General features: G+C 41.8%; 1 protein-coding gene across 1 annotated transcript in view; it reads right to left on the bottom strand.

The window, feature by feature from the left end:
• Positions 1 to 735: 735 nt before the first annotated feature.
• The window catches only part of rcor2 (REST corepressor 2), a 14,433-nt gene continuing 2,881 nt past the window's right edge, over positions 736 to 12,287 (bottom strand). The window contains exons 2-14 of the mRNA XM_058625670.1: positions 11,581 to 11,706; positions 10,204 to 10,260; positions 9,161 to 9,241; positions 8,765 to 8,817; positions 8,461 to 8,622; positions 8,212 to 8,336; positions 7,786 to 7,849; positions 7,268 to 7,507; positions 6,680 to 6,757; positions 6,339 to 6,396; positions 4,781 to 4,848; positions 4,446 to 4,607; positions 736 to 3,485 (exon numbers count right to left, since the gene is read on the bottom strand). Of these exons, the coding sequence (XP_058481653.1) occupies positions 3,162 to 3,485; positions 4,446 to 4,607; positions 4,781 to 4,848; positions 6,339 to 6,396; positions 6,680 to 6,757; positions 7,268 to 7,507; positions 7,786 to 7,849; positions 8,212 to 8,336; positions 8,461 to 8,622; positions 8,765 to 8,817; positions 9,161 to 9,241; positions 10,204 to 10,260; positions 11,581 to 11,704 (1,596 nt within the window). The 5' untranslated portion in view covers positions 11,705 to 11,706 and the 3' untranslated portion in view covers positions 736 to 3,161. The remainder of the gene's footprint in view (positions 3,486 to 4,445; positions 4,608 to 4,780; positions 4,849 to 6,338; positions 6,397 to 6,679; positions 6,758 to 7,267; positions 7,508 to 7,785; positions 7,850 to 8,211; positions 8,337 to 8,460; positions 8,623 to 8,764; positions 8,818 to 9,160; positions 9,242 to 10,203; positions 10,261 to 11,580; positions 11,707 to 12,287) is intronic.

Raw genomic sequence — 12,287 nt, forward strand, 5'->3', positions numbered from 1 at the left:
TGGCAGTCGTTGGATAAATACCACAACCTGTTTGGAGGCCTTTCCAGTTTTACAGCAGCCATGTTGACGGGTTTCAGCCCAGGTGTTGGTAATCACATTAATCACAGATGGCTCTGCTCAGTCCTAATAACTCACTACAGAGAGATGGCGAACCAGCAGACAACCCCATTCAACTCACATTCATTTGATTATTTAGACCTGTCTTTTTGAAGTGCCACAACTTTGCAGCTACTTTACCTGCTGCAGCCATTTTGAGGTTTTAGCAGGAAAAGCACAGGTATTTGTCAGCCATCATTTCCTACAGTGGCTATGAAAAAGGACTACAGGTGCATGTTTGTGAGCGATAACTTGTATTAAACGTTTACGAACTAGAACTGGAACGCGTCTTGAGACCTTTGACCCTTTAAGCTCATAACACACAGGATCCTGCTGCGATGTAAACCGACCAAATGTTCCAGTCAGGATGTTAAAGTCACTTCATACCTGTTCTCCGTGTTTTCTATTTGCAGTAAACTGAATCCATCTTGGACGTGTTTCATGTTTGTTTCTTGACTGTTAACAGATGTTTTCCTGTGACGCAGAGGAGCTGGTGAACACGACAGCCCTGCTCAGGAATGTGGAAGCTGCAGGTGAACAAACCCGTTGGGAGTCAACAGACAGAAGGTGCGTGCATGTGACGCTCACACACCCTGCAATTACACACTTGGAAAATGGGTTTAAAATAACTGACAAACATTATTTTGGTCATTTCTTTATTACTAAAAAAAACAAAAAGGTTTCCACAATGTAAACAGCTTCTCACATACAGTACACACAAGCAGTTTTGGAAACAAAGGAGTCCAAGCAAGGTTGAAAAGGCGAGCCACTTTAAAGCCAAATGTAGCATTAAACAGTGTTGACTTCTCATTAAAGTCAACACTGAAGGCGTCATGTGAGGTGAGACTGAGAGAGCAGCAGCACTGAACACAGTTCAAACAAAGGGTTTTTGTGACGTCCGATCCCAGATCTGCTTGTAAGGAAGGCAGTGATACACTGGTACATGAGGGGAAGAAAGAGGCAGCAACAGGACAAAAAACAATAACAACAAGGAAAACACTGTTAAGTCGTCTATGCCTGTTCACGTCGTCTGGTGCCACAACGTCAGGAGGCAAAAAACCACAACACAGACCAGTAAACAACATCAGTATGGAGCATTAACGCGGCAGAAACCTGCTCTGTGGCACAGCTCACATTTCCCTGACAGTTCATCCTCTAAATTCATCAACCGGTTTGACTCAATAGAGCAGGAACTTATTCCACAAGACTCTGAAGTACCACAGAAAAAGCTGCCTTAACTGCACTCAAACCACTTCACATCGTCGTCAGTGCATCTTTTGGAATGACCTCAACATTCTTGGTTGAAAATAAGACAGACAATCCACAATTCAATTTTAAGCAGCCAGTGATGTTTTTTTGGATGTGCTATGGAAATAGTGACCTAAATTAAAAGTTTGTTATACAACGTCTTGCATCACAGAGAGAAAATATCTGTCTGTAGCTGAGCTTAGCATCAGCTGCTGGCCTGGAAACCAAGGGAAACACGTGCTGCTTTGGTCCAAAGGCAAAAAAAAAATCTTATCAGCTCCCGTAAAACTTGGTAATTAACGTGACTGTTTAATGTGTAAACATGTAAAAGTCAACGTGTAAGTAAAGAAATGTTCAGATTTGAAATGGACAGAACAAGGCTGGGTGTGTGTGTGTTCGCTTCATACAGTGTCACTCTCCACCTGATTAACTCTCACAGCAAAGTAAATAACCTGATTTCCTACCATGTTTCTAACATGTAGGACAGTAAACCAACATTGTACCATGTCAGACTCCTCACTGAGGCTCAACAGCTGCAGACACAGAAACCACAACATGCTTTTAAAGCAACAACACAACTTTGGCAGAACATTTCGATTTTGTTTTGTTTTTTTCAGTTCAGCGTAAACGAAAAAAAAAAGAGATTATTAAAAGTCAGTCGCATCGCACATGTTACAGAGGTTGGTGCCTTGTTGTGCTGAAAACTGAAAATCCTCCTCGATGTGAAGCAACAGGACTTCAACATCAGTGAAACCAGTGAAAACACGCTGTGGCTAAATGTCAACCAGTCCAGTCACATGTTAAAAGTCAATAATTACCACCAGAATTATAATAATAAAGTATGCACTATCTAAACTACTTACAGCCACTAACTGCCTATCTAGGGCTCACCTTTTTAAAAAGTCTAGTCAAAGAAAAGAAAAAAAAAAACATCATTCCAGTTAATACTAGTAACACACATGGCTATGAGAGAAGAGGGAGAACTGAGATCTCCCGCTCTTCAAGGTTTAAAGCACAAGGGGGAAAAAAAGGTGTATTTCTTCATTTCCTGTTTGAGATCACCACGAGGAGCAGCAGGTTTGGCTCAGATGTGGGCAACTCTTCCTCTTTTTCATTCATCTTCACTTTCCCTCATTTATTTATTGTTCGTTTTTTTTTTCCTGATGGTGGTTTGGATACACGATACCTGTTCAGCAAAACCAACAATATAGTTATGTATGTGTGTGTGTGTGTGTGTGTGTTCTACTACACTCTGCCACAATCCAGATGTTCAACAGTTGCCATGGAGACGAGCAGCTGGGTTTGCTGTTGGCGGTCATGGCTTCTCAACAGCTTGATGATCCAGTGTGTCTTTGTTTAGTCCTGGAGGCGTGTGTGTGTAGGTAGTGTTCATTTTCAGTTCCCAGCTAGTTTGTGTGTGTGTATGTGTGTGTTTGTTTGTTGCACTAGAGAGCTATGGTCTGGAGGTAGGTGTCTGTCACTACAGTAAAGGGTTCTTTAATCACCCCTTCACAAAGTGAACTAGTTCAGTGGCCCTTACACTCTGTGTCGTCACCTCAGTGACCCGAGTGTTTTAACTGATATCTTGGTCATGTGATGCTTAAGAAGGCTAGGAGCAATGAGAGGAGAGAGACAGCGTGTCTGCATGCTAATGTGTGTGTTTGTGTGTATCTCTACTCCTACCAGTGTGTGTGTGTGTGTGTGTGTGTGTGTGTGTGTGTGTGTGTGTGTGTGTGTGTGTGTGTGTGTGTGTGTGTGTGTGTGTGTGTGTGTGTGTGTGTGTGTGTGTGTGTGTGTGTGTGTGTTTGTGTGTGTTATCAGTGCGAGTTGGTTTGCTCCACTTTGTGCCCGACCAGTGATGGAGGCAGCTGCCCTGCTGCAGTGGAGGAGGAGGAGCTGCCAGAGGAGGAAGAGGAGGTCACAGCAGGACGGATGAGTGGAGGTGGAGGGTGGTTGTGGGGCGTTCGGTTCTGGAGCGGGCGTGTCTGGAGAGGCGGGGGCTGGCGCAGGAGGCTGGGCGGAGCCGAGGGAGGCGCGGGACGTAGCAGTGGAGGAGGCTGGGAGAGAGATGAAAGGGTCTGGGTGGAAGAGGGAGAAGAGGAGCTGCCGGCAGCATCTGACGGAGAGTCCTCCATTTTGACCTGAGGAGAGGGAGCAGAAGGAAGAGGAGGAGAGCGTTAGGAGGAGGAGGAGGAGGAGGAGGAGAGTGATCGGCAGAGACAAACAAATAAGATGGAGAGAGAAAGTTGTGGGGAAACGAACCACCTGCTCTTCAGCTGTGATGGATATATTTAGGCAAAGGGGTTCAACAAGGGCTTAAAGCTCAGAATCCTGAGTCACTGGCAGTGAGTTGGCATTAAATTGGTGAATTAACTTGTTAAATTTAACTTATTTTGAAGTGAGTGAGAGCACACATAGTGGGTCTGAAAGCATGGCTGGCATCATAAGAATAGCCATGAAGTTTTGTGGTTTGATCGAACCATGATGGGCAGGTGACAGGTGTGTTGACAGCGTTTGAGTCACTGAAGGATGTCACAGTAGTGCAGTAAAGCGGTGAAAAATGATCGTGTCTGCTCGAGTGTTATCTATACACTGATCAGAGCTGAAGACGTCTCACTTCATGCACTAACGTGATCACACACCTGGAGCAGCAACCAAAACAAAGAATAGAGCAGCTAAGATCAGATCACACACACACACAGGATGTATGACTTCCTGTTTGTTTGTGCGTATGTGCACTCTGATCTGAGCTGCTGGCTTTATCGTTGAAGTTTTCCGATGGATTCTAGTGACAAGTTTGGTCAAAACCTGATATATCCAAGGCTGCCATTGTTCAAATCGGATTCATAACAGATGTTGCATCTGCCACACAAATTGCTGCCAGTGTCATCACCATCACTCTCCACCATTCAGCAGGTCGATGACAACACTCATCGCATACATAGAAGCAAAAAAAGGCATTGGATTCTGATAGGACTTCACACTCATGCCATGTATCAAATATATATCTGATCTAAAAGCACAGAAGTGACACAAATCGTCCCGCTGCTGGTCAGCATGTTACAGGGGTCTCTAATATTTTGTGCACTCTGTGGCCACACCTCTTCATTCTCTGGAACTCCATCTGTAGTTGCAGTGATGTCCTCGCTGCTCCTCCTGTGGTCCCTTTGGTCTCGGTTGGTGGCCACCTGCTCGGCCGCCCACTCCCTCAGCACCTCGTCCAGGTTGAATCTGCGCCGGTAGCTCACGAAGAATGAGCCCACCTGAGACCAGAGAGTAAGATGTTTGGCGTTAGAGGAAAAAAAATAAAAAAATAAAAACAAGGAATGATGAAGATTATACTTCCAGCACTGCTTGGTGGAAGGTTAGACTGAGGTCAGAGGCAATCTTCACAAAAACCTCCCCTAGATCTACACATGAGAATGAGGATTCTCACCTGAGCCGGTGTCTTGGTCCCGATCACTTCTGCAATGGCCACAAAGTCTTTACCATAACGTCGAATGGCTGGAAAAGAAGATTGTTGATGAGTGTCACTGCATCGCTCACCATGATTTCATTCCCCTTACAGGCTGCAAAGACCACTGCGTTCAGTCTGTCAGTGAAATGGTGCAGTCATTGTGTATGAGAGGAAACACAGGAGGAGGGAATGTAGAGAGCACTCACTTTTTTTTTTCTTTTAACCATATTCTGAGGTCAGCTGCCTGCACGCACCTGCTCTTTTACAGGCCTGACCTGCTTCAACCCTCGCATCTACAACCCTCACACACACATTCATGTCTCCCACTTCCTGCTTTCTCTTCTACTGCTGCTGCTCAAAGGTGCACTGACTGAAGTGGAGGCATTTTAACATTTGACTTGATGTAAGGGCTAATGGGGATCTTAATACACTAAAGTCATCTCCTGTAAATCAGTGCATGTGTCAGTTATTGAAAATGATGATTTGCTGTGTTATAACAGCAGGTAATAACTCCAAGTCAGTACATTCAATACTGCATCAGTCAGTCATTATGTATTTATTACCACTGTTATATTGTTGGATGCCAAAACATGGATCACCGTGTCCATAGCAACAAACAATCCCTGCCCTCAGCAGCCATGAATTCTCCTCTTAATGTTCCTCCATAGAACAGTGTGTCTTTAATTGACAAAGTGCTATGGACACTGGAGCAGCTTTATATGTCCCACAGCTTTAATTCACTTTCATTACAAATGGAACCTGGATCCCAGCAGCTCCTACACTGTATGATTCAGCTACACCACATTATAATGAGCAACGCATTTAGACGGCAAACATTAAACTGAAATACTGCCCCACAAGTGTACACCTTCAACCAGTCAAGTTGCAGGAAACCTCCTTTTTATATGTTTCCAATTTATGAGCCATAAAGTGTTTCTGCAGAACGTTATGATGTCACAGTGAAGTTGACCTTTGTACCTCGAGTTGAAAAAAGATGTCATGTCATTAATTCATCCAATTAAAGATTTGTGCAACAATTTGTGAAACAACAGTCCATAAATGTTTGAGTTATGGTTAATATTCTGTAAAGTGTTTTTACCTGAACATTATGATGTCACAATGAAGTTGACCTTTGTACTCTACCGATTAAGTCTGATATAGTTCTTTTACTTATTTTAAACTACTAAGCTTTAAACAACACATTTGTGCTAAAGAATTAACCATACAAAACTCACATAAAGACCTAATTAACAGCTCACATTCATAATCTGTGCTTAGTGAAGGGTTTATGTGAAATTTAGGCTTTTTGGATATGTTGGATTTTACATATACTTTTTCAGTTTCCTTCAGGAAACTGTTCCTAAACCAGAGAGATAACAGAGATATACTGTGTTCTTGTATAGAACTAACACATGCAGGCTTGGCATTACCTGCTTGTGAATATGAATTAGTGAGGAGGAGGAGGAGGAGAGATCGCAACAGCTGACAGAATATGGTGACTATAGAAGAGGAAGATGCTGGTGCAGCCTTGACTCACCCTGCACAGCCAGGAGCTGCTCCTCTGTGGTCCAGCGAGAGTTCATCTTTGAGGCAGGCTGGGAGAGAGAAGAGGGGACACATTACAGCAGGAAGGAACTAAAGTGTGAATTAAAGGGAGGGTGGAAATGAGCAGAGTGAGAGCAAAGAGCAGATTAAGACTAATCTCAGTCCCACGAGGAGTGATATTATATCTGAGGGGAGTTGGGCAAGGACAGAGGGAGAAAAAGACAGGAAACTGAGGAGACATCAGAGAGAGAGTCAAGTATAAACACAAATCCAAGTGAGGATAAATAAGTGGTGTGAAGGAAATAGGAAATGTGAAAAGTAAATTACATTTACCTCCGCAGGTTTGAGACCATCCACACCTTCATTTAGACTTTGTTTCAAAATACTGTTGTTCTGTTTAATAGACTGAACCTGAGAGAGAGTGGAGAGGAAGAAGAGAACGGACAGTGTGGCGAGTTATTTTTTAGTCTTGTTAGCACTGATATGATTAAACAAAGACTCCTATAGTAAATATAACATAAGAGATTGATTCAAATTCATTGTACAAAGGGCCAAAATGTACTAAAATGAAGATGTACGTCTGTTACAGGAGTTACACTATTGAATAGTGCAAATTGAGCTTGTGAAGAATGTGTACCTCCCTTTTGACTTTCAAAGAAATGCTTTGTGGTGCTATTTTTGAGGGATACAAGTTTATTTTACATATGTGCAAGTCTACGTGTATATCTTTTTCCTTAATGTATGCAGGTTTCCCTTTTTTCTATGTAAGCAAAACCCAGACTGACAGACACAGAGTTCTAAACAAAGTAAAGTCCGGCTGATTTCCTTTAAAGGTGTGTTTTTGTTGGTACACTGTTACAGTTTTAACTAGATAAGGGATATTATGTAATTTAAGGGCAGATGACGGCCACTCGTACATACTTGTCTCTTTAGTGACACCAACTGTGTGTCCAGCTGCCGTATTGTTAAAACTCCAGAATCTTGAGAGGCTGAAAGCGACATGATGTCCTTCTGTTCCAGGTACATGCCTTTTGGTGGCCTGCGCCGGGCTCTAAGTGGGTGGTGGCGGTACTGAGCTCCAATATTCTCCTTCTTTATCGGCCCAGATCGACTGGGGATGACCTTTTCAGAGCTGGTGCTGCTGGGGTTCTGTTTCACTGCCTTTGTGGTCAGAAAAATCACAAATATTAAAACCAAAGAATTATTCGTTATTTACTTGTTCTTCCACTAACAGCAAGAAGAATGCAGCATTACATTTATGTATAATTAATAAAGTTGAAATTGAAGGATAGAGTTGATTTGTGCTGATCTCCTCAGGCAAGTTACAGCTAATAAAGACAAAAATGTGCTTATATAAGCATTCATATACACACACACACACACACACACACACACACACTGACCATCAAAAAGAGACCATTACATTCTCTATTGCTCACCTCTTTCTTATTGTCAATCTCAAAGTCACTGTCACTGCCTGGATCTCCTTCTAGGTCTTCATTACTGAGATGCAAAAAAGAGGAAATTAAACCAGTGTCATGTTTTGTCAAGCAAAACATTTTGACTTAAGCAAAAAATAAATTAATCCCCAACAAAAAATTCCACTAAAACGTCAAGAAATAATATCATGGGATCTCATTTATATTCATGAATATGAATCTTGCTTCTAAAGCTGATGTGTTATTAAGTGTGATTTCACAAAGGAGTTTTGTATTTTTTATCTTTTAGGTGAGCCGTTTCTGCTGTGTCTTTCCTCCAATATCCAATATTCATTCTTCTCTCATTTCATCACAGACTTCTTTCTCCACTGCCAGCATACTGAGTTTCCCCCGGGGGCATCATTCAAGTTTCATGACTTCTCTTGCCTGTCATCTTTTTCTCTCTTGCTGACCAGTCTCCTGGCCTGTCGGTCCATCACTGAGGTCCTGGTTCTGGTCTTCTTCCAGCTGTAGTAGTACTTTACCAAGCTAGAGATCAACTTGTCTGGCAGCTACACACAAACAAAGGCAATGTACACAGTGAGTATTAAATATTCAAATATATTTAAAATGACATTTACTTCTGTAATAAACACACTGGCCAGGGGTGGGTGTGTTCTTCTCCCAGGCTCTCACCATTTGTTGAATGCGGTGGAAGCTCTTGCCGTGGAAACTGAAGGCCTGTTCAAACAGCACTTTATCCTCAACTGTCCACTCGTCCGGGAAGGGGGTGAAGTTGGCGAGGTCGGCCAGAGAGCGCTCCACGTCATGTTTGTGCCACAACAACATGCCCAAGGCCTGATTGGACAGCGACAAACACAGCACCAGGGTGAGAAGAGAGACACAAAGAGATAAAGGGAAGATGAAGGAAAAAGTTTAGTTGCTGTATGCCAAGTGTAGAAGAAACCACAAACTAGAAATTAGGAAAGGTTAAGCTGACCTGCTCCATGTTGTATCCGTGTTTTTCTTTAGCCATCAGGATGTACTCGTCCACTAGGGTAAAGAGAGAAAACTTCTTTAAAAGGGGAAGTAAAGGGGAAGAATCTGTGAGAAAGGGAGGTATTTAACCAGGTTGAGAAGGTAAATGAAAATTGGAAGGTAGAGAGAGAACAGAGAAGAGCAAATAATTAACTTAAGAAAAGATACAAGGGGAATGAAAGTAATTGAGAAAGATGGAAGTGAGGAGACCAAGCAAGTGCACGCAGAGAGCAGCGATGAAAGTTTTAATTACTATTCTCGAGTTGGCAGCACAAACTGAAGGTCAAGTTGTTAAGAAAGTGTCAGTTAAAATTGGGTATGTACAGTGTGTGTGTGTGTGTGTGTGTGTGTAGCTTACACATTGCATCAGACAGCTGACTGTTGGGACACCACACCAACATGCTCCTCTGGTCTTTCTCATTGTAGCGGTTTGGGCTGTCTGGTTATGAAAACAATTCCACACATTTACACATTAGGTCTCTACATGAAAGTTACACTTATATCATTTACAAGGCTCACCCTCCTCTACCATTTGATATCTTTTATCTCCTAGTTGTTGATCTTCATTCAGAAAAGACGTGACTTGATGAAATCGGCCAAAAGATGTTTGGTGTGACCGTCACTAGCTTAACATGGTATGACAACTTATTTATCTCTAGGTCAATGTTTTCTTTATACTGATTCATGCAGCGGAAGTCAGTTGTTAATCCTCAAGAAAATATGAGGTCCATGTTTATTAACTGAAGCATGCGTCATAAATAAAATACATGGTTGGAAAACTGCAGAGTGAATCCTTTTATTTATTTAACATAAACGGACAACCTCCTCAGAAAGCTGTTTCAAGTAATACTTTACCTACTTATATAATATATAATTATATAATACTTTGCTTTTTTTAGGTTCAAAGATTTAGGCCTTATTTTTATTAGTTTAATTTACCAACAGGTCCGAGCTGTGCATTTATCATTCGTCGATTATTGGGCTTCTTCAACAACTACATTTAGTAAACAACACTCTTCAAATCCTATTTACCAACTGACAAAAGATTAAGATTATAACCGCAACATTAATTAATGTTTTTGTGTATTGAATTCCCTGAACACACGGCGTAAACAACATCGGATGATTTAAGCAAGTCAGGTGAGACACCAGAAAACGATTTTTGTAAAAGTTTTCTTGCCCTGTTTCCATTTTCAAGGATTTCCACAGAAAACACCAGCCATTTGCCCTTGAATTCTCATCATCAGCATTCCCCTCCCTCTTCTATTTCCATGTCCTTAGTCTGCTCACCTCTATGTCTCCTTCACAATCCTGATTTCCTTCCCCATTCTATTCATCTGCCTTTTTTCTCTTAATCATCATCACTCCCTTTCCATATGTGTGTGCTATAAGTCATTTTACCTGGTTTGAACTCTGGGATTTGAGCTTGGTAGTCTCCGCCCACTCGGATCATACTGTCTATAGAAACAAAGACAAGGTGACCGTGATTAGTTCAGAGAGAAAAGGATGTAGGACAAATTCTAGTGACAGACAAAATTTGACTAAGACAGCTAACAGAAGAGACAGAGGGAGAGTCATCTTTCGGACGGCAAAATAAATAAGTGAGACAATGATAAGCATGTTTTAATTTTAATGAACTAAGCTCTCTAACATGCTGTTGTACTCATGTATTATCAGATGACGGTTGCCTCAGCCCAAAGCCTGAGGATATGTACACACAATTCTGTATTTCCAGGTCAAACACAAATATATGCTTCTTTTAACAGTTTAATTAATTTCTCATTTCACTTATTTAAGCAGTATATTCTCAGTCACAGCATCAAGCTTTGCACATGAGAACAGTCACGTATATCAGAGTAAGACATTTTTTTTTAATCCATATGGCATTCAAATGAGAGGAATCCACATAGTTGGAGGGAGGAAAAGAGGGAAGTGTGATTGCAGACATTGAGTAATTAGTGCTGTGTTGGTGAGGCTAGCAAGAAATAGTGTAGGAGAGAAGGTAAGAGGGTGGAAAGCAAGCAAGGAAGGAGTGAGGAGAGACGATGAGGAGGGAAGCAGGCCGAGAGGAGGAAGAGACAGATTACTGTTTCCACAGGGACAGTGGACAGGAAGGGAGGAGAAGGGATGATAGAAAGGAGTCGATAGTAAGAGATGGGTGTGGACAAAAGACAGGAAGGGAAATGGGGGGGAAAGACAAAAATATGGAAGGATAGAAAATGATAGGAAATACTGGCTGTGAAACAACATTAAATAGATTGATTCAGAAGAGAAAAAGATTGGTAGACTGAGGAAGAATGGAGGAGCTGGAGGCATGGATAATGTGGTGGATCACCTGGGTAGGAAGGTGTATTTAGAGCAATCCTTTACTATTCCAGTTACACAAACAAACAACAATGTATCCATCGTTAATGCGTGTGTCCATGTGAGATAATATTATAAAATGAAAGTTCAAGAGAAAGACAGTGGGTGAAGGAGAGAAAGGAGAAAGGAAAGATGTGTGTGGGCAGAGGATGACAAGGATGGAGGAGTGTGGAATGGGGTGGAGGAGAGGAGAGCAGTATGCAGGGACGAAAGAAGCACTGCACCAATGCAATGCATGCAACTGAACAGCTGCCATGGTGTATGTGTAAAGTGCAAATGTCAGCATGTTAGAAGCCTTAATGAGTGTTTCATGTTAGTTTGATATTAAATGTTAAACCAATACTTAAATTAGGGAAAGAAATTAACTCATAAAACAGATTAATGTAGTTAATCTTAAGGTTTGCATGTGCCTACCATGAGCATGCTCTTCATCGCTGCTCTCTTCCTCAGAGTGTGGCAGGCTGTTGCCGTTGGTTACAGTCTTGGCTCTGCTCCTGGACAGGACCCCTGCCCCCGAGCGCTCCATCACTGAGGGCATATCTGCAAAAACACACCAAACCTTTAGCAATAACCACCAGTGCTATCTTAGGTATCATTAAATCATCCATAAATCAGTCAGTTTTTAATGGGTTGGCTGCAAACTAACTTACTCTTCTTTAAGTACAACAGCATATTATGCTGTCATCCTGGGTGCATCTTTCAAACCCAAATGGCCTAGCACCGGCAACAGTTTAGACATTAGTTGATGAGAATACCATGTTCAATTTTAAGATCCAAACTGCCAACAAGACAAAATCCACAAACTTCTTCTCCAAGTTATGCATCACAAGACCCAAACCGATAAACGTATTAATATGTTACTCTATTTGAAAGTAAGCCTTCCTCATACTATACTAAAAAAGCAGATGGCTTACAACAGACACAAAATAATATGCAACACTGTTTTTATGTATTTATCTAACAATTATCAGGGAGGGATGCACCAATGAACCAGTGTCTTTCTGTCCACGTCTAGTAGTTGAACTAATGTCATAAACCCAATACAGCACAGACAGTTACATAGCCACCAACGACTTTATAATCATTTTTCTATTAAACTGTGAAAGGCTCCATTGGGTTGG

Source organism: Solea solea, chromosome 3 (assembly GCF_958295425.1).
Source record: "Solea solea chromosome 3, fSolSol10.1, whole genome shotgun sequence".
Taxonomy (NCBI): domain Eukaryota; kingdom Metazoa; phylum Chordata; class Actinopteri; order Pleuronectiformes; family Soleidae; genus Solea; species Solea solea.